At 37.3% G+C, this 26,382-nt stretch overlaps 3 protein-coding genes and 1 long non-coding RNA gene across 4 annotated transcripts in view; 2 read left to right on the top strand and 2 right to left on the bottom strand.

Moving 5' to 3' along the window:
• Window positions 1-648: 648 nt before the first annotated feature.
• crb3a (crumbs homolog 3a) lies at window positions 649-9,615 on the bottom strand. Its single transcript, XM_084422513.1, has 4 exons — window positions 9,176-9,615; window positions 8,253-8,445; window positions 4,629-4,666; window positions 649-2,413 (listed from the first exon to the last, which is right to left on the bottom strand). Exons 2-4 carry the CDS (start codon window positions 8,320-8,322, stop codon window positions 2,204-2,206), a joined length of 318 nt encoding a protein of 105 aa, XP_084278639.1. The 5' UTR covers window positions 8,323-8,445; window positions 9,176-9,615; the 3' UTR covers window positions 649-2,203.
• Window positions 9,616-10,668: 1,053 nt separating this feature from the next.
• Window positions 10,669-18,932, top strand: asf1ba (anti-silencing function 1Ba histone chaperone). Its single transcript, XM_084422416.1, has 4 exons — window positions 10,669-11,213; window positions 12,299-12,414; window positions 16,005-16,181; window positions 18,218-18,932. Exons 1-4 carry the CDS (start codon window positions 11,105-11,107, stop codon window positions 18,407-18,409), a joined length of 594 nt encoding a protein of 197 aa, XP_084278542.1. The 5' UTR covers window positions 10,669-11,104; the 3' UTR covers window positions 18,410-18,932.
• LOC311299243 overlaps window positions 17,854-26,382 on the bottom strand; it is a 15,366-nt gene continuing 6,837 nt past the window's right edge. Inside the window, exon 3 of the long non-coding RNA XR_014629087.1 lies at window positions 17,854-18,477. This is a non-coding gene — a long non-coding RNA (uncharacterized lncRNA). The remainder of the gene's footprint in view (window positions 18,478-26,382) is intronic.
• prkacaa (protein kinase, cAMP-dependent, catalytic, alpha-a) overlaps window positions 20,244-26,382 on the top strand; it is a 25,170-nt gene continuing 19,031 nt past the window's right edge. The window contains exon 1 of the mRNA XM_084421170.1: window positions 20,244-20,879. Within this exon, the coding sequence (XP_084277296.1) occupies window positions 20,831-20,879 (49 nt within the window). The 5' untranslated portion in view covers window positions 20,244-20,830. The remainder of the gene's footprint in view (window positions 20,880-26,382) is intronic.

The following is a 26,382-nucleotide window of genomic DNA, read 5'->3' as shown; positions in this document are numbered from 1 at the left end:
AAAAGCAAAAGACTGAAAATCTTAGCAACCACTAGAGAGCAGTGTTCCTGAAAACAACCTACTGAACAGGTCTTTCTTAGGTCTAGTCCACATAATAAATCTTGCTTTGTTCTTGGCAAGCAAATCTGAGACCCAGCCTTAAGCAATGCTGTCTAATTGCAATACGCTTCCTAGAAAGACACTCCTCCATGCACACCCAAGATATTATTGTATTATTGTGTAAGTGTCAACAATCATATGACATTTATGTAACGTTATAAAACCTCAAAGTAGCCTACACCTTTCCAGCTACAAATTCAGAGACCTTTACTAGATATCTTTAACAGGCCTTGTAATCCACCTTATTTATTTTTTGGGGAATTAGGAATTAAGAGGAATTCTAATATATCTGGAAATAACTTATTAAAAATAAGTTATCAAGAAGAATCTGATACTTATGAGTTATTAGCCACTATAGGTAATTATCAAGAGGAATAACAGGCAAACAGTAAAACTATATGCACTACCAACTAATGTGTTTATGATGACGATAATAAATTAAAATACTATGACGATCGCAAACACCAGTTTGCAGTGTAATGGACTTTTTGTGTACAGCTCAAACAGGCTGACACCGGAAACCTTGCACATTCATTTCAAATTAAAATTGGCTGTTGATAAAACATATAATTCCGGTTCTGACTTCCGATGCGTTAATACAGCATTCAGCCGTAACAGCAACATTATATCACGGCACAACTCCCATAGAGAATCAGGACTATATATTCAGCAGAAGAATAACACTTAGCTCAATCATCGTGTTTTATTGAAAATGTGTGTAGTGTCCTCAATATTTTTAATATGGAGTAACAGCAAAGCCACCCAAGGACATTCTGAATTATAAATATAGTAACTCTGCTGAGCGTTGTGCCTAACAACACCCTTCAGCCATGATTATATTTGCAATATAGTACAACCTCTCATGCCTTTTTGCTTAAATATAAACTGCACAGCTTAGCAAATTCTAAACAGCTGAAATTTGAAAAGGCATTCAAGTTAAATAGAACGCATGAAATATTTGAGTGTAAACATTCACGCTATCATAAAAAGAATCAAAAACGATTCTAAGTAGAATTCATTGTTGCACTGATCAAATTTCTGGACAATTAATATTAGTTACAAATATATAGATGTAGAAATGTAACTGAGGTAAATCAAGACAAATGAAATAATTTCTGAAATGATCAAAGTGGTTTCAACCAACCAGATATGAAAGTAAAAACATCCAATATTGTGAGCAAATGGGTCTCAATACATATTTAAAGGTGTAGTGTGCAAAATCTAGTGTCAGGAAACAGACGCACCTCCCAGCTTCTATTACTCAGTCAAACAGATAGTCCCGCCTCCAAACTCACACCATTGGTTGAGCTGATGCTGTTAAGTTAACCAAAGATGGTCCAGTCATTTTACTATGAATAGGAGAGAGTGAAACACACAATATGACGGAATAAGCCCGGCCTTCTAAATAAAAAAGCCAATTGGTAAAGAAACAGTCAGTGTTTCTTTACCAAGAGGCGCACTTATGACTGCACATGCGCATAGGCTGGTCCTTGATTTGAGTGTTTAGAAACAGAGATCAGATCAGATTTCATTAGTAATTTGAAATATGATATTAATCGTAAGCTTGGTGAACAGCTTTTGGAGAATTTGATGTTTCCCCATTCAGTGAGATTGCATGAAATCGTTGCCCAAGAGGCGTTTCAAAGATGGCCGCCGAGTGAAATGACTTGCCTTAAAGGGACTTTGGTCTGGCCCTTTTATGGATGCAAAAACAAACAGATTGCACTTTTGTTTTGTGCCACTAGGAGTGGAGAAATTACAAACTTCACCTTTAAACATATCTTAACATTACATACAAAAATCTGCATTTGTATGTGTAAAGGAACAATTAAAACACAACGAAAAATGAAATCTTCAGAGAAAAGCTACCAGTCTAAAATAAGAATGTCCATGCTAGAGAACAGCACATGCAGATCTATACTGTGAAATGTGTTTCCTTTTTGGAGAGAGTAGTTTTCCTTCAAGTTTCTTCCAAGTAGTCAGATTCGCTTTGTTTAGCCAAACCATATGGCCAGTGCTCAGAAACAGTGCTTAGTCAATGTTTATCCATTTTGGAATTGATTCACCATCATCATGTGCTGCTGGTTAGTTATAAACCAGTGTGTCAAATCAGTCTCTCCTCCTTGGGTAGTTTGAGGGCGTCTGGCGTCTCTACACCACGGGTTCCTGTTTGCTCCTCTGAGCTGGGGCGATACGTCCCCTCCGTCTGTCTCTTCTTCTTTACCACGCAGAACAGGAACACCAGAATCGCCGTCAAAATAGCCAACCCTCCCAGGACCACAGTTGGTACAACAATGGCCACGATATTAGGGCCCTGGGACAAAGAAAAATAGGAATGTTAATCATCCAAACGGAAGAAGTACTACAGGACGCTGCACTGCATTAAGCACTGACTTGTGGCATTAACTACATTTACATGCACCCTCATAATGCAGTATGACGACCAGATTTAGATTTTTTTTTTAAACGTTCATGGCCCCCAGAATATTTAGTTATATTCAAATAACTGAATATTCCGGGATATTCTATGCAATATATCAAAAGAAAGAACTGTTCAGAATTCAGAACTATAATCAAAACATAGATGGAGTAGATCACGTCTATCAACAGTCCTGTATCTCTTCATGGGTCGACATTTCATTCGATAACGTCAGGCAGTTTTGATTTAAATGCCATTTAATGTTAGATGATCACGTTTTTTTTTTACACGTTTCGATTGCTTTTTCCTGCTTCTTCTCCTTTGTTTTGATCAGGAGATTCTGTACTCTTTCAGAAGATGTGTAATAGCGCTCCCTACCATTTTACAGTGAAAACATGGATTGCCGTGAAATTCCGTCAATGGCGGGGAAGTGTTGTGTCATAAATGATGGAAAACTCCATCAATGGCAGGAAAAGAGTTAAGCTCATAATCGTAGTAACCGCAATAGTAGTAAAATACGGCATATGCCTAATTTAAATGTCCTGCCAGTATTCTGCTCTGACCAAAGTGCGCAAGTGCTTGTGATGTATACGAATGGCAATTTGTAAACATAGCGGTAAAGGAGTCACATTTTTGGGGTGCTGAAGAAGCCGAGTTCATGTTGACAATGTTGTGCGACGAATATAACGGAGTATATTGATGGTCGAAAACAGACATGCAGACACTTTATGCGCAGCACCGGAAAAAAAAAATCCAATAAATCCGTAGAAATGTGTTTTGCATTTGATGCAAGTAGATTAAAACAGTAACACACCTACAGTGCTGTGCATTGGGGTATGTGAATAATGGCGGTAAAAATAACCATAATTCTTAGCGAATAATCAGAATAATCACATTATTGGTGCACATGTAAACGTAGTCCTTCTCACTGCAAGGCATGCAATCAATGACGGTCTGGCCCAATTTTTGCATTTCAAATGAGTGATCAAGAACAGATCGCTTCGTTTCAGTAAAATTCAGAATTGAAATGAGAATCCCCTTTACATTCAATGCCTGAATTTAAGCAGAGCTTAAATGGAGGTAGCAAACTGGGTTTGAGGATGTCTTGAAATTGAATGAAATTCATTTAACTGCTGCAGTTGCAGTTGTTAATAATTACAGTATTCTTTCAGTATGAATTACCCATAAACAAACTATTAATATTTGTATTTTTTTTATTTTGAAAGAAAGTGATACTTGTATTCAACAAGGATGCATTCAATTCAATTCATCATGTTTAAAAGTAACAGTAAAGATGTAACAGCACAACTGTTTTCAACATGGATAATGACAATAAATGTTTCTTGATCATCAGATCATCATATTAGAATGACTTCTGAAGGATCATGTGACACTGAAGACTGGAGTAATGATGCATCACAGGAATAAATTACATTTTAAAACATATTAACATAGAAAACAGCTATTTTAAATTATAACAATATTTATTAACGGTTTTGATCAAATAAATGTAGCCTTGAAGAACATAAGAGACTTCTTTCAAAATTCATTAAAACAATTCTTACTGACCCTTAACTACTGGCCATGGTTGCAGAACAATTACTTATGAATACCACGAAGTCCTGCATATGACATGCGGACAAAAATATATATATATTGTGGTCACAAAGTAAGAATTTGTTTCTTTGTTTTACTAAATTGTGCGCACTATAGAATAATTTGTATTTAATTATAATTAGCGATTTAGTAAATCATGGCCACGTTGTACTTATTTTCTCCCTCATTTTGATTGAACTACAATTAAAAAGGGAACAAATTATAATATCGTACGCACAATTTATTTCAAACAAGGGAATGAAATGTGCTGACATATTCGTAAATCGTGGGAACAATTTGTTCATTTGTGGCCTCGATATACATATTTTTTTCCTGCATGTCATGTGCGGCTCATTTTGGGCAATTCTGAATCTCATTGAGCAAATGAAGAGAACGTTCTCCAACAGTTAATCAGATACTTATAGGAGAAATAATATTGACAGTTGATGCCCTTCAGGCTAATATAGAGAGAGGAAAGAAACACACCACAACACCTCAAGGAATCTCTACTTACTGGGCTGGGAGTTGTACTGGGCATTGTGGTGTTGTCCTCTGCAAATAGAAAACATTACAATGAGATGGCAATTAATTGTACAGATTATGAATAATAGACTCTAATATGACTTTTGTACTCATCCTAGCTAGAGGTGGCTCACAAATCACAAAATGGTTTCTCAGTGACAGTGTTGCAGCTCAAAGTAGCATGTGTTTTCTCTGTGGTTCTTTAATATTTGATCTGAGGTGTGTTTCAGGATCATTTCAAGGCACATCACTATGACATGCACCACTGTCACAGAGCTCGCCACTAACACTATAGTTTGTTAACAATGAGAAAGAAAAAAAAGAAGCAGAGATATGAGGACGAGAACTAAACATTACTAAAAGAGGAACTTGAGAGTGTTGGGGTTTTTTTCATGTCAAATGGTGTGAACTGTGATATGTGCGGTCTGTGATGGTGTAATCTCACAATTTAAATGATTTACAGCAACATAATGAAACCAAGCACATACTCAGAGTGCTGGACATCTGGACCTTAACACAAAATTTGATATAAAAAATATAGCTGAAGTTGATTTAGAGCTTATTGCGTGATTCTATATTAATACACATCTGAGAAGTAGCGGCCTTTGCTATGTTTCACTTGAAACGGGCCTCGAAATAGAGCCCAATCCCCCGCCATTACGCAGAGCACACACGCAACAGGGTCTTGGGGCAAAAATGTCACCAGACTAAATAATAATGCAATCAAAAAACAAGATATGGTGCAAAAAAATAAAATAAAAAATCTACATCCTAGCGCACTCCAAATAGTTGACAAAATACACTTTTAGCATACATACATGGTTAAAATGTACAGTTTCTTCTGGGAAAACTGACAAAAAATATTTACTTGCACATACACAATTTGACTAGAGTGACAATGTCCCTCCACCCAATGCCACAGAATAAGCTAGAAGCTATGAATGGTTACTATAAACTAAAGGATATTGGCTATTTTAAACCATAGGGATGAGCCTTTCGATACGTCCCCCTTCCTGTTTCAATACGTCTACACAGGAAAGAAAACGGCACGTGTCAAGTGATTACATGGTCTTTGAATATTTTGTGTGGTACTGTATGACGTCATATTCAGTGTATATGCATTGATGATTTTGCTGTTGAACATAACATTTTGAATTCTCAACATGAATATCTGTTATTAGCTTTTCTAAGTACGGTGTCTAATGTGGCGATCCATACAATGGCAGTTGCTGTTAGTAAGTTAAATTAATTTCTGTGAATTATAATTCAAATTCAGTTATTCTTTTTCCATCATCAACTGCGTAATGTTTAGAAAAGTCTGTATGTCATTTTTCATTGGTAAACGGTTTAGTATAAAATCTATGCCACCAAACATTGCTGTTTATAACTATGAACTGTTGTATATAAGATGTTTTTTTTGCTGTACCACCAATCCCTATATTGGTAAGCTCTATCACAGCCTCAGAATTTGTATAAATTACCTTATACTTTATCATAGTTGTCTCCTTGTTTAAAATTAAAGAAGGACCAGTAAAGTATCAAATGGTGCATTGGTGCCCCCATGATTAACCTCAATTCTCTCTAAGCAATAACAAATCCCTCAAATAATCTCAAAGTTTGGCAGCTTTGTAAAATCTCACATTTGTGATTGTTGCACTTTGACAAACCATAGTGTGCTTTTGAAGGTCAGAGAACAAGTAATGGTACAAAAACTATTGACTTGATTTGAAATAAATGTTACACTAGTGGTGTTACACTTGCAAAGTGGTGATTTAGGGCACGTTTACACAGCAACAATGTTAAAAATGAGAAAGTTCTTCCGTTTTTCGCGTACAGAGTGACGACAACGTAGTCAAAACAGTCCCCGTTCACACAGATCCGCAAAAACGACTAAAGCAGATGTATTATTCATGCCAGGCCTGTAGATGGCGATGCCACTTTGTAAAAGAAACACTATGACGTAATATGCATGCATTGACATCACCATTTTCACAAATCTGTGTTTTTGTAGTTTACACTGAGATAACAGTATCGTTGTCAAAAACGTGCACTTTGAAACCTGTTTTCAAAAGTTTGCATTTTCAAGCCCACAAAACTTTGTTGTCGTGTAAATGAACAACCAAAATGAATACAAAGGTTTCAGTGTTTAGCTGAAAATGGTGTTGTGTAAACGGGCCCTAAAAGTAATGTTTACATGCTATGAAGGCACAAAAATACATAGAAGAAAGAGAGAAGAAGGGAAAGAGAGAGAGTGGGAGAATACATATGAAAAAGCTAAAATGTTAATCATTTACAAGAGTAAATAATCCCTCAAGGACAAAGATAACTTTAAAGAAGGAACGGAACTTGTTGCAGGACTAATCATGAAGTACGTGAACGCAGTTTAAGTATGTAGCGGGACATTTTTTGGTTGAACGTTTTCTTTAAAAGAGTGGCAAAGAAAGTGTTTTAGGAAGATGGAAACTTTTGTTACTTCTTTAATTAGTTTAACTTAGTTGAGTTTGTTCCAGTGTTTGTTTTGAAAGAATGTGCTTATGTTGCAATAAAGAAACATGTTCAAGAAAGGGTATAAAAAGGCTATTTAAAAAAAAAAAAAATAGCAAGGAAACTGAGATGAGCAGAAAATGCTAGCTCAAGCACACCTGGTGCAACTAATGAAGCCCTTGATTAGTTGCATCAGGTGTGTGCGCGAGACAACACCTGTTTTGCAGATTCCTGCTGTTGTGAGGGAGTTTGTTCAGGGGGTTGAATAGTTTTAAATAGAAAAGTTGCATTTTCAGTTGAATTTGGGGAAACCACTCGAAACATTTGTTGTGTTGTTGAGCTATTTCAATTGCTTTTGTTTGATTTGTTCATTGCAAACAGCTAAAAGTCTGTCAATTTTTGCAAAGGGGGTTGAATAATTTCGATAACAATTGTATGTATGAATCTCAAAAAAATGTTTCATCTCCAAAATGAAAGAAATTGCATGTAGCCTATTTTGAAGCATCGTGACATTATTTTTTGACAATTAAGCACAATTCTGTGCCAAATTCTCACTTTTTAAAATCAGCATCAAAGCATGTACAACAAATACTATGATGATGCATTTAAATAATATATAACATTTTCACTATAAAGTAATGAGAACTTGATATGTTGTATTACAGTGAATAAGCAGTTTGTGTGGGGATATGCACCTACATGTCATGAAAATAATGTCACAATACAGAAAATAGTAATGACCCTAAAAATGATTCCATTTTCTATGTGGAAAATATAATTTATTGTGATTTTGGAGGTAAAATGTGATGAAGTTTATGATTACACAGTTCTCATACCTTTTTTCTTTTTCTTTTTCTTTTATATCTTAATGGCGAGTACAATTTTATGACCGCCCAACAATACCTTAGATGTTTTTGCAGAAAACAGACATGCTTGAGCTTGTTTCTGGGGCACTTCAGGCAATCTAGTACTAACTTAGTACAAATTAGAGGAGTGTTACTCGGCTCAGATTAATCTGACGCAACTCAATTGAGCCGTTTAAAACGCAGTGAGCTTTAACAGTGATTAATAATCCGGATACTCTCAAAGTTCAGTTTCGGACATGACTGCAGGGGTGGAGCGAGTGACTCACCCTGGGCCGAAACATTCCTGAGAAGCAGCAGCATAAAACTCCCTGCCAAAAGTCCAACCTGCCGAATCATCTCCGGGATGGAGTCAATCTGCACCCCTACCCCCGACCAGAAGGGGCTGACGCTCCGGCTAGGGTGGAGCGGAGGTTATCAATAAATCATGTCCGAGATCAAAGAATAAAAAAATCTAACGAGCTGCAAAAGAAGAGTAGAAACGTCTGTTAGGACCTGAAGTTGGTTTGCAGATTTGATCATTCCTATAGTTTAAAACAGTGAGTTTCTTCATAGAACCACAGATGCAAAGTAGTTGTAGAAAGGAACTATTGGTTTTTATAAGTGACTTGGAATAATTTAGCTCACTAATCTTTTTGGCTATGATCTCCTAAATTAAACAAAAAAATATCCAAATGCACTGATTCATTCCAGTATGCCTTATTTTTCTTATCTGTGCAAACTTGGATTTTAAACAAGGTCACCGTGTGTAAATTCTGTTCTGGTAACAAACATATTACAATAAAATGTTATAGTTGTTAACATTAGCTAATGCACTGCGAAGAAACATGAACAAACACTGAACAGCTGTATTTTTATTAACTAACGTTAACAAAGATGAACAAATACAGTAACTTAACAGATGTAACTTATTGCTCATGGTTATGCTGGTTAATAGTACATTAACTAATGTTAACAAATGAGACCTTATTGTAAAGTGTTAGCAGCTGCCAGATATTTAAGAGTGTCCAGATGTATTGAATGTGTTTAACACTTAACAGCTGACTCCTGGCAGGTACTTATTTTTCATTTCTGTTCATGTAAAAGTTAACCTTTATCCAGTTCACGACATGAACATTCCTTCCACCTTATTTGAGTTGCTAAGGAAACATTCATCCATTCGACACGACACAAAACAGAAACAGACTCATACCTGTGTGTCCACCTTCATAATCCACGACGTTTCCTGACGAGCTTTTCTGAATGTATGTGGACTATATGTCCGCAGGTCGCTTCCGCCTCTCACCTTACCGGTCAAATTAAGGATTTAAACCGAAACTAGCTCGTCACTCCGGCGTCCTGCTCATAATAAAACATTGTCCTTCGGGATCCTGCCCTGCTTTCAATGGTGGTCTTGTATTTACTAGAGTGTTGAGTGAATGCTCGAGTTGGGGTTTGTCTTCTTCCTAAATTCTCATCGCTGATCACATGGTTCAGTGTCGTGTTACAACACCTGAATCCAGCAGCTACTACCTGTGGCGCGAGACAGGCGCGCTATTGTGCGCCGAGATCCACCTGCGCACTGGAGCGATGCGCGCGCTCGCGTCCTATCTCAGTAACGGCTTTACTGACGCACGTCATCATCACTGTTTCGATCTTTGCGCCCTTTACTAATTTGAATGTTAAACGGTTTCCATCTGTAATGTACCCGACTGATTTTTTTTTTTTTTTTTTGTGGAAGCTATTTTTAGATTTTAATTTTAGCTTTAATGTATTACCTAACCTAACCTAAATAACAAATAATAGAAAATAAATTAAATAACATAAACTAGCCCTCTCTCTCTCACACACGTTATCAATAATACATTCGGTTTGAAATGTTCTCTCAGTGTTGCGACCTCCAGTGGTAGCGAATGAACTTTTAATCTCATAAGAAAGAAATTCTTGACATACCAAACTTCTGTTAATCCTTTCCTCCTTTTAGGAAAATTATTAACCACTTAGTGTCTGTTGTTTCGTTGATGGTACACACACAGAAAATCAAAAAAAAAAAAAAAAAGGAAATTAGCATAAAACTCACTCACAGTAAAACGTACGACGACAACAACAACGAAAATAATAATATTATAATACACAAATATAGCCTACTACAGTAGTGTTAGCAGTAATAATAATCATAATACATTTACAGGCATAAAATGCAGAAAGTGTTTGACAAGTTAAAAAACAAAACAAAAACACAATACATCAACATCCAATAATCATTCTGATATGCTGAGTTAATATCAATGTTGGAAACAGAACTTGTGCTGCTTGATATTTTTTTTTATAATCTGTGATACGTTTTTTCAGGATTCATTAAAATAGAAATCTTTTGTAACAATATACACTACTGTTCAAAAGTTTGTGGTCAGGCTATTCTTTCGTGGGTTTTCTTTTTTTTTTTTAGAAAGAAATTTATACTTTTATTCAGCATGTTTTAAATTGATAAAATGTGATAGTAAATTTTTATAATGTAGAAAATATTTCTATTTTGAATAAATGCTGTTCTTTTTAACTTTTTATTCATCAGTGAATCCTGAAAAAAAGTATCACATGTTCCAACCCCAAACTTTTGACCTGTACTGTTATACTTGAGCTATGAATGATTATGAAGCCAGTCGGAGGACTCGTCTATTTAACAGCTGTCACTGTCGTCCAATCAGCGTCCGCAAAATCCGGAACCTTTGGTGCACTGACCAATCAGCGCGCAAACCAATCCGCTTCCCCCGACGCGTCACTAGAGCTGTCTGAACAGTCTGGCGGGAGAGAGCGCGGCTCGTGTTGTCAGTCATTTTATGAACGGTGTTCGCGAAATAATATTTGTTTTACATCTACACGTTACTCTAGATCATATCTTGCGTTCTTTTTTCTTTTAATTTGGGAGGAGAGACCACATAGACTTCTCTATCCTCCTGCTTTAACAGTATACAGTCTACGGTATTGGACTTTCACAACATAAAATAGCTCGCAAGCTAACAAGTGAAGTCAAGGATTCGAGCGTTTACTTTAAACCGTCTGTTGAGTATTTAAATTGGTTTTCGGTCTATTGAGTTGTTTTGGGGGCAAATTGTGACAATTTCCGTGTTACTGTAGAAGAGCAATGGCAAAAGTACAAGTGCTAAATGTAGCTGTCCTGGACAACCCAAGTCCATTTGGAAACCCGTTTCAATTCGAAATAACGTTTGAGTGCATGGAGGATCTTCCTGAGGGTGAGTGTTCGAGTTTAATTTAATTTTGAAGCATTTTCTCGATGTCCTTTATTGGCTAACGTTAGCTAGCTAACGCGCTAACTCCCCCAGATGACGTCAGTCAGAATGGCGGGTGATTGAAGCGTGCGAGGAAACTGCTTTAACTCCTTTATTCTACTCCTCTCAATTAAAGACAAGCTCACCATCACTCTTCATCCGACCCTGTGTCGTGTCATATAGATAGAAGATAGCTGTGTGTATCGTTACTTCTAAGAAAAACATCGTATTTAGTATGCGTGGATATAATTATGTTGTGAACTAACTGCAATAATACATGTATATTGATGATATTTAATTATTAAAATCTCCCTTATTAGCAAATGCATTACTGCAATTCCACATGTTTTCTTGGAAACGTAAAGGTGATCTCTGCCCAACAGTATCGGTTTTCCTTACAAAATATGCAAGAATAATCCAAATTAAATCCAGTCCAAATGTCAGTTTTTGATGAAAATACAGATAAGTATTAGTATTGTGAAAAACTCTTGCCATTTAAAATAACTATTTTAAAATATAATTTAACCCTTTCATCAAACCTGAATTGTCAGCATCATTACTCCAGTGTTCAGTGTCACATGATCCTTTAGAAATCATTATAATATGATTTGATAATATTTTTGTGAAAACTTCATTTTTGTTTTTTCAAGATTCTTTTGATGATTCAAGAAGTTTTAAAGAACAGCATTTGTTTAAAATATAAATCTTTTGTAACATTATAATTTTCTTTACTGTCACTTTTGAATGGTAGTGTATCATGGTTTCCACAAAAATGTAAAGCAGCAGAACTGATTTCTGAAGGATCATGTGACGCTAAAGACTGGAGGAATGGCTGCTAAAAATTCAGCTTTATAATCACAAAATATATTATGATAGTAAACTATTAGCTTATTGTATTTAATTAAATGAACGCAGCCTCAGACACATAAAGAAAACCGTAATACTTCATTATTCCAAACATTTGAACGGTAGTGTGTTATAGTTCTTTTTTTCTGAAAAGTGAATTAATTGAGCTTTAACATGCGATTAATTGTGTTTCTGTGTTCTAGATCTCGAATGGAAGATTATTTATGTCGGCTCAGCAGAAAGTGAGGAGTATGATCAGACTCTTGACTCTGTCCTGGTTGGTCCGGTTCCTGCAGGCCGACACATGTTTGTTTTTCAGGTGAGTTCATAACATTGTTAGCCTGGGTGCCAGCCCGAACCCCGCCCACAATATTTTTTGGTCGGGAAGTTCGGTCTGGACTCGCTCCGTTGAGGAGCTATTATGCCCGAACAAAAATTGTTCGGACCAATCAAATTGTCAGGGCGGGCTTTATACGATGATGGACAGATGAGCAATGCAACGTAATCGTCCACGTCACCAAAGAGCGCTTGATTTGAATTAGTTTACAACAAAGACGACTGCTGCTGGAGAATTGAGATTTCACGAGTTCACATTTACAAATAAGTCAGATAGAATAAATGCGTTTATAAGATTTCACACAAATAAGTCGATAGAATAAATGCGTATATGACGTGCTGTCCGAGGAGAGGGCTGTGGGCTCGGTAGCCATACTCCCCCGTATTCCTGGTTGTGAGAGAACAAGACAAGAGTGAGGATTCGGGGTGGTGGAGGGATGCTGAAAAACTGTCAAGGAGTGTTAGGTAAGTTTACAGAGTGAATATGCTTCCTCATGCTGATAGATAGGGTAACGTTAGACATGGTATTGTTTGATGACAAGTTTATATTGGATTGATTATTTGTACGTGCTCCTCCCGAACTTTGTTTATGAAACATCATGTGTAGATTCCGCCATCGCGTCTGTTATATCGACAGCGCATTCATTTTAAAAGAGGAACAGAGAGCCGCGACATTTTGTTGGTTGAAAATATGAATGAAGAACATGCGTCATTTACTCCGTTGCTCTGATTGGTTGTAGGTCTATCCAATTGAGTGCAGAGTTTTTTTTTTTCCTGGTTTGGTTGAGACACGCCCCATAATCAAATCTCTATGGAAAAGTATCAGACTCACATTCTGACTAGAATTGAGTATGACGACGTCAGGCTATAACATTGTCAGTATGAGCCACAAATAATCTTTTAGAAGTTTAACAGACATTTTTTCTAAAACTCAAGTTTATTTATTCAATTGCTTTCCATTAGATTTAAATATATTCTCTATCTCTAGCAAAATTATTATTAAAAATTATAAATAAAAAAAAAGCTCAAATGTGCTGTGAGAATGAACCTCACTGGTTCACGCAGAAGCTCAAACGTGCTGCGTAACACACGAGAAGGAACCTCATTGGTTCTTAAGGAAGCTCAAACTGCTGCGTAACGAAAAATTAACTTCATTGGTTCTTGCGAAAGCTCAAACGTGCTGCGTAACATGAGAATGAACCTCACTGGTTCTTGTGGAAGCTCAAACGCGAGAAAGTTAGATGTGTAACACGAGACAGAAGCTCAAACGTTCTGTGTAACATCCAAAAATGAATCTCACTGGTAGGGTTGGGTACCAAAACCTATATGACCGATATGTACCGGACCGAATCAGAGCGCAGATTTGATGCCACTTAAATGCCTGAGCTGTTGAGCTCTTTGAGTGAGACATTAAACAGTTCATTAACCTAACACGTTGACAAGCTCAGATTCATTCAAAGAAAGATGTAATGAAACAAGGTGTTGAAATTATTTTAACTTTGAGCGCCACTTTACAAGGCTCGGCTGAGAAGCAGTTAGGGGTGCAACGGTTCACAAAATTCACACTTTGGTTCGATACGACACACTGGTGTCACGGTTCGGTACGTTTTTGATACAGCAAAAAAGAAAGAAATGGCAGAGAAATTTCCTTGATTTTTTTTTTATTTAATTTTTTTTATTTATTAAAACTAACATCATAAAGTATGATCTTTTTTTTACTTCGAACAATGATGGAGCTATACTTCACCCGTCGTCTCAGCAGCATATAAAACAAAAACAGCTCCTTATAGAAAAAATGAAATGTAATATTTTAGTAGTTTTAAACAAATACAAAGAAAATATTTTTTTTTTATATGTATCTCAGTGTGCTTTTACTAAACTTTTAAGGGTTTTTTTTTCCCCCCCAGAAAGATGAAGGTGTCCACTAAATGCTGTGGGGGATAGTTTGTTGCGTGTCGTCTTGTTTTCGTCTAGTTCCAGTTATTGACACACTGGGGCGATGTCGGCGTAAATGACTTGTTTGAAGTATTCCCACTGGTGTAGCCTATTGCCATGTATGGCTCCAGACTTTAGAAAATTTAGGGGCACATCAACCTGCAGCGCAGTTATTCACATTTTCCCCCATTTTGACTTTATTACTGACAAATGCCTTGGTAATAAATAGACTTAACTTACAGAAATTACAATGTGCAGTTTTATTTTAAGTTTGCAAGGCTCCAGATTAACATTTGAGGCCAGCATTTTTATTCATAATGTCGAAATAATAATTCAAAAGCAAAACGAAACGGAAATGGCAGCCACCTACTGGTTACAATGGTAATTTAATGTCTTTTTATTTTTTAAATAAGTGTGAGTTGTCCTACATCTTGACACTTTTAGTTTTATAAATAGGGGTATTCGTTGAAGGATGAACAAATAATGTTTTGGTCATCACAGTAAAAATAACATTTAAATATGATAATATTAAACATTTTACTATTCCTGCCAAACTTCCATGGTTACAGTTAGTGTTACTACATTAAATCCATGGTGAATGTTGCTGATTTGTGGACTTAAATATAACTAGTTCATTCATGGCACAATGTTTCTCCTGGTTGCCACGCCACCGCTGTTTGATCTAATAGAGATCTACGCTTAATAATGGAGAAATTTGAATGCTTCTCACTTGATCTTGCTGCAGTGTTAATTACTTATGTGGCGAGTTCAAATACTTAATAATACAAATACTTCAAATCTCTTAGCGCTGTTTAGAAACAGTGCTGTTGATCAAGATCGGCTTGCATTGCACTGACATTGATGGTCCAGACTGATAAACGGTCCGTTTGTAATGCGTACCAAACCGAAAGCCTCGTACCGAACATGTCAGTACGAATATGTGTATCGTTACACCGCTAGAAGCAATGTGTCGCATGGGCTGAAACTGATGCTTCACTTCATATAGATCAATGGCATTGATATAATGCTTTTACCAGTGCTGATGACATTCATATTTTTTTTATGAATGTATGACTTGACCTGAAGGACAAACGCAGGTAATCGCACAGGCTAAGTCGCTCTCTGTCATAATGATAAACAGTTTTGTTATCATTATTAACTTATTTAACATTTAATACACGTGCACAACGTGTAAAACAAGAAGGGCATAACCTTAAGAAAAAGAAAAGAAAAGCGCGGATATCGAGTTTGCTTTCATTCCTCTGGTAATGCCTGTTATTAGTACTGTAACTGTTATTTAGTGTTAAATTATTGTAGTTGGGTAATATCTCTTTAGGTTTGACACTTTGAGCTTTGTAACTCTGCAGATCTTATACTTGCACTAACAGCTACAAAACACACTAAAGAAAAAGGAAAACGAGAAATCGCATCATATGAGCCCTTTAATAATGCAACAACGACTCTTACGTCGCATCTCGTGTGCCACTGCTTGACGCACAATGGGTGAACTGTTCATGTAATGTTGTTCTGTATTATAAAATGTACACATGAAAAGACAATTAGTGCACTTATCCTGTAGTTACACCCAGTTTGAGTCATGCAAGTGTTCTAAGTAATATTCGTCTTTTTTTGCAACAGGCAGAAGCTCCAAACCCTGCCCTCATACCTGAGAGTGATGCTGTGGGTGTTACCGTTGCTCTGATCACATGCACATACAGAGGACAGGAGTTCATACGCATCGGCTACTATGTTAACAATGAGTATACGGACACGGAGCTTCGTGAGAACCCGCCCATTAAACCCAACTATGGACAGGTGAGAGATTCGTTTCTTACAGACCATGCAGTCTCGCAGCTTTCAGTCCATGTGTGTTCTATATCTGTCTACGGGAAATGTACAGTTTTCTCTTTTGGAGAAACAAATTGAGAAAAATATTGTTGACTCATCTTGCACTCAGTACATGTTTAATAAAAATTGTTGTCCGATGATGAAATGCTCTCTAGAATAACAATGTCCTCCCCTTAAAGTCACCATAAAAAAAATGGACATATATTTGTTTATGGTGTTGCAGTATGTATTTTAAATGATTCCTCTGTGCACATCCTTATTTATTTTCATTCATGTGCCCTTGTAATTTAAGTAAGGTTCAATCCCTTTTCTCCAGCAGCCTGTCACTGCATTCAGATCTGCCTCTGTTTAGTTTACAATAACTAAACTTTTCTACGATCCAATCAATTCCTAATGGACAAAATGAAGTCCCATCCTTCTTTTTTATTTTGTTTGTTTAGCAGTTTCGCTTGGATGTGCGTCACAAAAGGGAAGAAGAGTCTGTCTTTGACTTGCAATATCCAACCTTAATTTATGGCTGTCACTTTATTTCACTGTTTTAAAATTGATGAGCCCTTCAATATGTCCTGCCCCATCTTTTCTGTTTCATAGGAAGTACGTCACCACAGGAATGAACACCTGTACTAGTAAAGTTTCATCAGGGCTTTAATAGTTTTGTTAACAGCCACCTTTAGTGTTAATTGAATTTATTATATACAACATGCAGCGATCAGACTTAAGTAATAGTTCAGGTGCTAATAAGTAAAAAAGTATTTATAATATGAGGGTCACCATAGCTAGTAGTGATTTGTAATTTCAATCAAACAAAATAGTCAAATAATAATAATAATAATAATTATTGCTAAATACACATTTTTCAAAGAAATGCCTGAGCAATAGAGACATAGTGATAGATTCCCTATTTGTGTATGTGGGTTTGTGAGGTTGAATTCAAATAAAATGTTAACATTACTGTTTCTGAATAGAATATCTACTTCATAAATCATTTTATATATATGGTTCAAACCATAAATGGAAATGGGTGTGTCCTTATATGGTCACCAGTGGAGTCTGGATGTCATCTAGTGGGAAAGTTTGGTAGTGCGCACAAACATTTTTACTGAACATAAATTTTTTAGATATCAATCTAAAATTGGGCACAGAACTGTTCAGATGTTTGGCTTTTTTTCTTTTCTTTTTTTTGAACATCTTTTGTAAAACAAAAAAAAAAGTTTGTATAAACTTAAAGTTCTATAAAAAATTAAATGTTACCGTTTTTATATATATATATATATATATATATATAACAAATACTTCTACAATAATCTGCCAAGTATCCCCTTTAAAAAGACACCAAACGTATCTCTGTGCTCCGAAATATTCAAGATTAGTTAATAGTTAACGGGTTAAACTACTTTTTATTTTCACAAACTTTGAAAATAAAGAATTGTTAAACTCAGCAAGAGGCTGGCGCTTCAGGACTAGAGTTGAAGAGCTCTGACATACAACAAAGAAATGTTTTGTATTTTGGGTCTGTACAGTTTCTTTTCAACAGCTCGAGATCATATAAAAATCAAAATGCAGATTTCACAACACATCAGCGTGTTGAAGCTTTGCATGCATGTTCAGGACCCTAAATGAGAAAGTCACAACATTTCAAAAAAACAATATAGGTTTAATAGTATTTCAGACAGCCTGAAAAAAGAAATTAAAGCTAATTTTTATCTGTGGCTGACACAACATTTTTTAGTACTGAAATAAGTTAGTAAAAAACTTTTACACAGGTTAGTAAAAAACCAACATAACAAAATATAACCTGAAAAGTTATTATTTTGGGGCTGTGCATTAACCCAAAAACGTAATAGAAACATAATAAAAATGTGTGTATATGTCAAAACACATCAGCGTCAGCGAAACTTTGCATGCCTGTTTGAGAAAGTCACAATGTCAAGGGAAAAAAAACAGGCATTTCATTCAACTCAAAACTCGAAATAAGTGCCTTTCTTCATGTGCTTTTCTCACAGCTCCAGAGGAACATTCTGGCTTCCAATCCTCGTGTAACCAGATTTCACATCAACTGGGAGGGATGTGCTGAGAAAATGGAGGATTCGGAGAACGTGGACCCCGCACCTAACGCCATGCTGCCGCCGTCCTGCACCCCGGGAAAAGCACCTCCGCTGGGACTGGTGCCAGACAACTCCATGGACTGTTTGTAGTGACGCAGGCTCCAGTGAATAATCCTCACATCTCAAGGCTCATCCATGAGCTCAGGTCAATCTGGACACTGTGGAGGAGAGGCGGGAAAAAAACACATCAGAAGGGGTTATCTCATTTTGTTACCGTTGTCAGGCCTGTTTGAAACAAATCAGTGGTGTGACTGTGCACAATATCCTCCGGTACGCAATAAACATATTTGCTTTTCAGTTTGAAACCTTGAATGGAGAGCTGGTGAGTCATGTATCTGAGACATGATTTAGGTATTAGGATGTGCTACATCTAATGCCGTCTGATCCACACCCGATCCATTCTCAAACCGAAAGGCGATGGAAGATCAACTCAGTAGATAAGATGTCAGATGAATAATTCATTTTACAGACACAATCAGCAATACTTGTGTGAAAGGTTGCAGCTACTCTGGATGAGCTTTTTGTGGGTGGGACTGTATTATATTGTGTATAAATATATATATCTGTGTTTTTGTATGCCAGTTCTCCTTGAAATAAATGTTTTGATACGTGACCATGCTCATTGAAGCCGTTTTACTTTGATTTGTGATGTGCACAGAGTGGATGCAGCTGTGCAGTCTTTTCATTCATAAAAACGCTGTTGTGTTGCATTATGCAGGAGTGACAGAAGCTTGCTTGTTGTTGCTTGGCAACATGGACTATTGCAGCATCTGTGACAAGACCTCAGAGTTTGGAGATGCACCGATATGTACATTTTGGTCAATACCGAAAACCGATAATTCTTTATATTTGAATGCTGATAACCGATATATTGGCCGATAAATCGAAATCCCTTTCTATATATATATATATAATATATACAATTTTTGAGAGCCTGAATACAAAAACAAAAGTCTCTCCATTAAAAGCCATGTCCCAAGCACACATTTATAATGTTCTCATAATTTTATGTAGTCTGTATGACTAGATGCTTAACTGCACCTTTTTTTAAGTGATTTCAATCATATTTCAAGCAATTTAAAACCATCATGGCGAACATTATGTATCGCAATGATGAGGGAATTAAATAATGAAGGAAATACATTATCGGCCAAAAAATTTCTTATCGGGGCGATAACAAAAAATGTGCATATATCGGCCGATACTGATAACATGGTGGCCGATATATCGTGCATCCCTACTCAAAGTATCATAATTTTTTCATCGGTGTTCAAACATATCAGTGTCCCCTTATGGAGTTTACTGCTTTATTTTATTACACAGCATTATTAATGCAGTTGCTATGCACAGTAAAGCACGCACAGGTTTCCATCTCTTGCATGGCGAATCCCTTTATTGCAACTGATCGCGCAAATTTGTTGCCGAAATGCAATCCCTGCGTAAATGACCTCGGTGTGGTTGTTTTGCAGAAGACAGACCTCGTTTTAATATTCCATAGACGTAGGGTGTTCGCGCGTGCTTCAAATTCTGACCAACTTTCTAAAAATAGACCGTCTTGACGTCATACAGCCTATCACGGATTAGTCTAGCGGGAGGGGTCTGCGCGGCCATTTCGCTAACAAACACAACCGCAGAGGATCATCAAAGGATTGTGAATGAAACCGAATCCGTATTGAGAGGGCAAAATACCGCAGCCGCTTACAAAGACGAAAAGCGAACAGAGAAACTTGTGTTATTAGAATGAAAATAGATGACGTTATTTGTCAGTTTGCGGGGGTGGGATAAAGTTCTACAGATAGATATCGGTTGGCCAATCATCGCTCTCCCTGCGCTGGATTGATTAGCTCTTGTCCAATCAGCTTCTGACTCTGCTAGCGCGTCATAAGCATTAGCGGCCAATAGGCATCACGTTGGGGCGGGTGTCATTGAAGCAGGAGTTCCCTCTAGCTGTGGATAGAGGATTAATGGAGGGGGTCTGACTGTCGAATTATGCGAACTACATAGTGCACAAGACCGAATTGCTTTATCAACATAAACAAGCAAACGTTAACGCTACCGAAAAGGTACGGAGAAGTGGGCGTGCTGCGACAGGAATCGCGCACGGACGGTGAAAACAAGGGCTTGTGTCGCTCAAGTCGAGGGCCTCGCTGAGGGTTAGCAGAGCGAGGAAGAGGATCGAGAGAAGGAGAAGAAGACGGGCTCTTAGTACTATTTCAACGGACTGGACCCGAAACAGGAGAACTGAGAGACCTTACCGAACCCGAAGCACAGCAATCGGACAGCTAATTACTGTTAGCTAGCTAGCGCTCGCTAGCTAGCTAACCAACTAACAAGCCACTATCAACCTCCAGACTTTATGTGATCTGACAGCATACTGTGATCCAGTGAGTTATGGCCAGACATAGCTAGTGCAACGGAAGCAGAAATCGTATGATCATAAAGGGGACGGAGTCTGAAGACAGTTGGCGTAAAGAAAAGTCGATTTAGATCTGTTATACCTGGCCTGCAATCATGGGCAACGCGCCCACCGCCAAGAACAAGGGCAATGAGATGGAGAGCGGTAAGTGCTTGTGTGTGTGTGTGTGTGTGTGTGTGTGTGTGTTTACTTGAATCAGTCGCACTCGTGTTGTGTTTCAAAGCATAGTGTTTCTGGGGCCTATCTTTTCCATTCATTTCCATTGAATGAATGACTGACATGATCTGACTGTCATCATGGTTAAAGGTATAGTTCACCCATAAATGACCAATCTGTCCTCGTGTTTTATTACTTTCTTCTATTGATAACAAAAGGAGGGTTGCATTCACTTTCAAAGTATCAAAAAAAGAGAGATGATACAATTAAAGTCAATTGTTATTGTTACCGAGGCTGTCAGTTCATAATAACATATCTTTGGGTTGAGAGCAACATGATGGTTAATACATTATAGTATGTTTTCGGCCACACTTTATATTAGGTCTCTTTACCTGCTGTGTGCCTACATAAAAATGTTACTTATTGTGTTGATGTTGTATTGCAAACACTTGTGCTGCTATTGAAGTGGGATATGGGTATGGTAAAGGTTTGGGACAGGTTTGGTGGAATGGGTAAGGGAAGCTGTAATTACATGCAGGTATTTGTAAAATATAAGTACAATGTAAAAACATGTAAACAATGTAAAAATATACATATTCCCCATGTAAACTTTGACCAAATTTTCCATTAAAGTCATGAAACAGATGTTACGATAGTCTATTCTTCCCTATTGTAACGTACATCCTAGTGAAATGGCTTCTCGAACAAGAATAAATGTGGGGGGCGGGGCTTGATTTTGTCCATTTGGAATTTATTAGATGGTTGTAGTTTGCTATTGGTTGATCTGAATGTGAGTGACAGGTTGATCCCGCCCTCACGCCAGTAAACATGTCATCAGAGAAGAGAAGTCGCTGCAAGAGGGAGAAGATGTCATTTTGATTAAAGATTATAAGGAAATTAATAAAAAAATAAAATAATGATGTGCACAGATAAGTTGTTATAAATACGGCAATGTTTCATAAAAAACAAGAATTGTTCATTTTGACTGTTAGCTAGGATCCTATCTATGTGATCTAATAAAGTCACTTTCACTGACTGCTTTGAGATGTTACAGTCAAGTGTGATTGTCAAACCCGGCTTGCCCTTGATTATGACACTGAGAGTGTCTCTAAAAATCAAACAAATTACAAAACACTGTCTATTTTTCACATTCAGATTGTGCACTTCCTTTGCAACTAGTCATAACCATTTAATAACTTCTTTATAAACACCATTCACTACCTTTGGATTTATAGGTGCTAGTGGTAATTATAGTGCTCTAAATTTTCACTCGGTTTAGTATTAGGTTTGATACTGCAGAAATATAATAATGGAGTTACATTTTCTGCCTGAGAAATGGCTTGTAAGAGTGAATCTAGGGAAGTGTTTTCAAGGATTCTTTGTGTAAACACTTGAGATTGTCAGGAAGTTTTGGTGAATCTCTCCAGCCAGCCTCTTGTAGTAATGTTTCACAAGTCAAGAACCTTTTAGGACACATTTGTTGGTTGCAGTGCTTGGCAAACGCTACATTATGCTTTATGTCTAGAAATGTTAAAGCTGTAGGTTTATGTCTTTAGTTCGCCCAAAGAATTACAGTTTTGCCACAATTTACTCACCCTCATATTATTCCAAACCTGTTTCTTTCGTTGAACGCAACAAAAGATATTTTAAAGTATATCCAAGCTGCACTTTTCCATACAATGAAATGAAACGGAGACTAGGGTTGTTGATCTCAATAAATGTCAAAAAAGCAACGTTAATCTAGTCCATAAGATTTGTGGGCTTCTTTATTCACTGATAATCTTCCCTTCTGTCACAGATCTCATTTCTCATTTCACATGGGCTTGTCTTCAAATATACCACATGAAGAAGACACTGTGCATTATGCCAAGCACTGTTGGTTTTACGTGTCGCATTATGGCGCCAAGCCTGAATATTTGGAAATGTGTTATGAACTGTGGAAGAAGGAAAGATTTTGTGCTAATAATCACTTAAATGTGTGTCTTGAAATGTTTTTTTGTGTGTGTGTGTTCCACAAAAGACACAAGTTAGGCGAGTTTATGTAGACTGGTCTTTTTTCTTAATCTTTACAAGAAGGTCATGTTGGTGCTGTTCTTTGATAAAGTATCGTGAATGGAAATCATATATGCAAGAAGATTTGGTGTATGGTTTACCTAAATTGTATGTCATATTTATAGAGAGCAATAGCTGTGAAGGTGCGGTCACATTAGCAACATTTCTTGTGCAAATGGACTCTGTTGTCAATAATGTAGAGATGTATGAAGTCAATTTCGAACCAAGAAGCTTTCTGTTGGTCAGTGCGTCAAATTCGTGAAACTCCCCGATTGCATGTGTGTTTATTAGAATGACTGGATTTCGCCTGCAAATCTGTTTTTCTCATGACCGTGAACCGCACCAACCACGTGAAATCTGATCTTTTCAATTCTGATTTGGGCCACTTCCATACGTCATATGGTGTTAAATCCGCTACAGGTCGGATGTTTTGCAATGCAACCTCAGTCTGAACAGTCATAATCGAACTCAGTGTCATTTACGCCACTCTAGAGCAACATTCCTCACAATTCTGCGCTCATGGGAGTCACTTGAAAGATTTTACATATCCGAAGTTATCGAGACGGTTGCGAAAGGCAGTTAGTGAAGGACAGTAATGTGTCAGAACTCACAAGTATTACAGTGACAAGTACAAGCAAAACAAGAGCGCTCGTATCATGTATCATAAAGCAAAAAGCCCCTTGAAGCCGTGTTTTACAGTGGATTTAGAACAGCTAAGGGGCGTTGTTAGCCACGACGCGGAACAGCGCTAAGCTAACCCCCTTCGCTGTTCTAAATCCACTGTAAAACACGGCTTCAAGGGGCTTATTGCTTTTATAAAACTATTCAAATATTCATTTTAATATTTATTTTATTCATAAAATAAACACCAGCAACAAAAAATATAACGGTATAACACATTTATTCCTCCGCCAAGCAATGTAGCTCCTAAGAGGTTGCTAAGCAACACATGCAGCAACAAAGAATCACAAGCGTCAGTTGCGCAGTAATACTAATGTAATGCGGTCACAGGTGTGCGTTTGTTGAGTAATTTACAACGGCTTCGAGCGCGGCTCAACCAATCAGAATCAAGGACTGGAACTATCCGTTTTACAATAAATGTTTAAGACCTCTGCTCAGTTTTTCGCATACTCGTCTTTGTTTTATTTTGTTTTAAATAAAAGCGTAGCCACTTACTTTAATGTCATCCGTGTTTACTTCCGTATGGCGGTGTGCTGCGTAACGTCTTTTTATCGTTCTTTTGCGCATGCGGGTCAGTTCAGGACCATGATCTGTTCGCACTGGAATCTGATGTTGGCCACGTTTAAACCAACAATGTGAGCAGCTGTACAGAAAATTAATTGAAGCAATAAATCAGAATTGAGCAGTGAGGCTAGCAGTGTATCTCTTGGAACTTGGCGTTAGTTTATTTGGCAGTTGAAACAATGATTAAACTATAATAAACTCTTCTTGATTATCAGTTGAATCCGTCCCTCAATAAATTGAAAAGATCTCGAAGTCGATTAGCCTAATGTCCTCGCCCATTTTAACTTTAACATAGCTTGGCAATGATTGCAGATCATCATAAATGGAGGCTTGTTCCAGGAACAGCTGAGGAAAGGGGCCCTAATTCGGCAGCCACTCTGGATTTCATGAGAAAGGAATCTCTGACCCCTAAGGGTCAAACCAGCAACAATTGTTTGTATGAGGGGGATGTGAGTGAAGAGGACCCGAAACATAAACACAGGCCTGCCACGAGTCTTCAGAGAGCACTTGGGAACCGATGCGAGGAGGAGGTCTGGGCTGGTGAAGTCGTGGAGGCGGGGTCATATGATGCAGTCTGTGTGATCTAGCCAGCCTGGAGTGTTGATGCTGAACAGTCTCTTGAACATCATGTGATGACCACTGTCATGAACAAGACCACTTTGTGTGTGGCCTTCTGTCTGCATCTTCAGGCGATGTAATCTCTTTGCTTTCTGTCTTTTTCTTGTTGGAAAACTTGTTGGAAATGAGATGTCTCCAAGATATTTCTTTATTTTATAAGCGCTTTTTGCCCGGTAGGGATGGGTGGTATGATTATATTTGTCTACACTGTGACAGTAGACCTGTGTTACCTGGTAGAGGATTTGCTGTGCAGTTTACCCCGGTACTGACAACATATCAAGCAAGTCTTTGACTTATTTACATGTGAGAATAATAGGGGTAACATAAAGTAATCCGAAAATACACTGTTACGCGAGGAATTACTTGAGGGGTATTTGTTGGATGTAACAGTTTAGTTGTTTATGGCTGTTGAATAACGTTGCAATTTGCAGCATCAATGTCACATGTTCAATTGGCTTTGAACCCGATTCATCCAATCAGAATTTATGCTGAACTTTCTGTTTTATTATGATATTAGTTTTGCTTCTTTTATTATATTAGTTTGCCTCTGTTTTCTCTTATGCTGATTTAATATTCTATGAATAATCGCTTGAATTGACTTCACTGTATTATCCAATAATAGGCATTATCTGCTTAAAGTGTTTTCATAGAACAGTGTGAAGCTCTATAAAGAAGAACGTTACTGAAGTGTAATTTGGTGGTTTAGTGGGATATGCTATACACTTCATCTAAAACTATAAAAAAAAGAACAAAGAAGCTTTTATGACCTGTGTAATTATTGTGCATACAGCTTTTATGAACTCCTATTAATTATGAGTACTTTTATGATGAATTTTTCATGGTGCCCTGAACTGCAAAAAAATTGGATTCAAAATGGTGACAAACTTAAAACAATCGATGTTCAGTTACAGCACCTAACATCTGTACTTTATACATTAAAGGAATTGTTTACCCAAAAATATACATTTTCATAATTTGGAGCTCAAAAGGAATTTTTCTTTATTCTTTTTTTTTTTTCTCCTCTTCAAAGAAAGAGAAGGTCGAATATGCTAAACGTAAACGATAATTTCGACCTGTTCATCACATGTGTGGAAAAGAGCAGCATGAAGATCCTTCAAAATGTCTTCTTGACAATGGCTGCCGCGCGGCGTGTCCGTTATAAGTCCATGAGGCCGTAGGGTGTCCCATTTGTCATTTTAGGCTTCAGTAGGGTGCTTGCGAGGGCCCCCTTTGCAGTCGATATGTGCCCTTAATGCGCCGAGGCCACGCTGGTGCGAGCTCCGCTGCAGACTTCTTCCCGACAGTCAAAGCGCCGCTACGTCACGTTACGTGCGGACTCGTAGGAAGACAGCGGGTGTTTAGGGTGCCATTTGGGACGGGGCCAATGACTCTTTATTATTAATAAATATTTTTATTTTATTTTTCCTCAGTGCACTATTCCTATTCTTTTTAAATCTAAAGTTTGATGTCGGGGAAAAAAAGGTCAATTACATGTTATTGGTCTACCATACAGTATACAATTTCTCTGCCATATATTTGATGCACAGTTTCATCCAAAGTCAAAGAACCTCTCGAG

The sequence above is a fragment of the Rutilus rutilus genome, assembly GCF_951802725.1.
Source record: "Rutilus rutilus genome assembly, chromosome: 1".
NCBI lineage: Eukaryota > Metazoa > Chordata > Actinopteri > Cypriniformes > Leuciscidae > Rutilus > Rutilus rutilus.
This window is presented reverse-complemented; position numbering and strand designations above follow the sequence as displayed.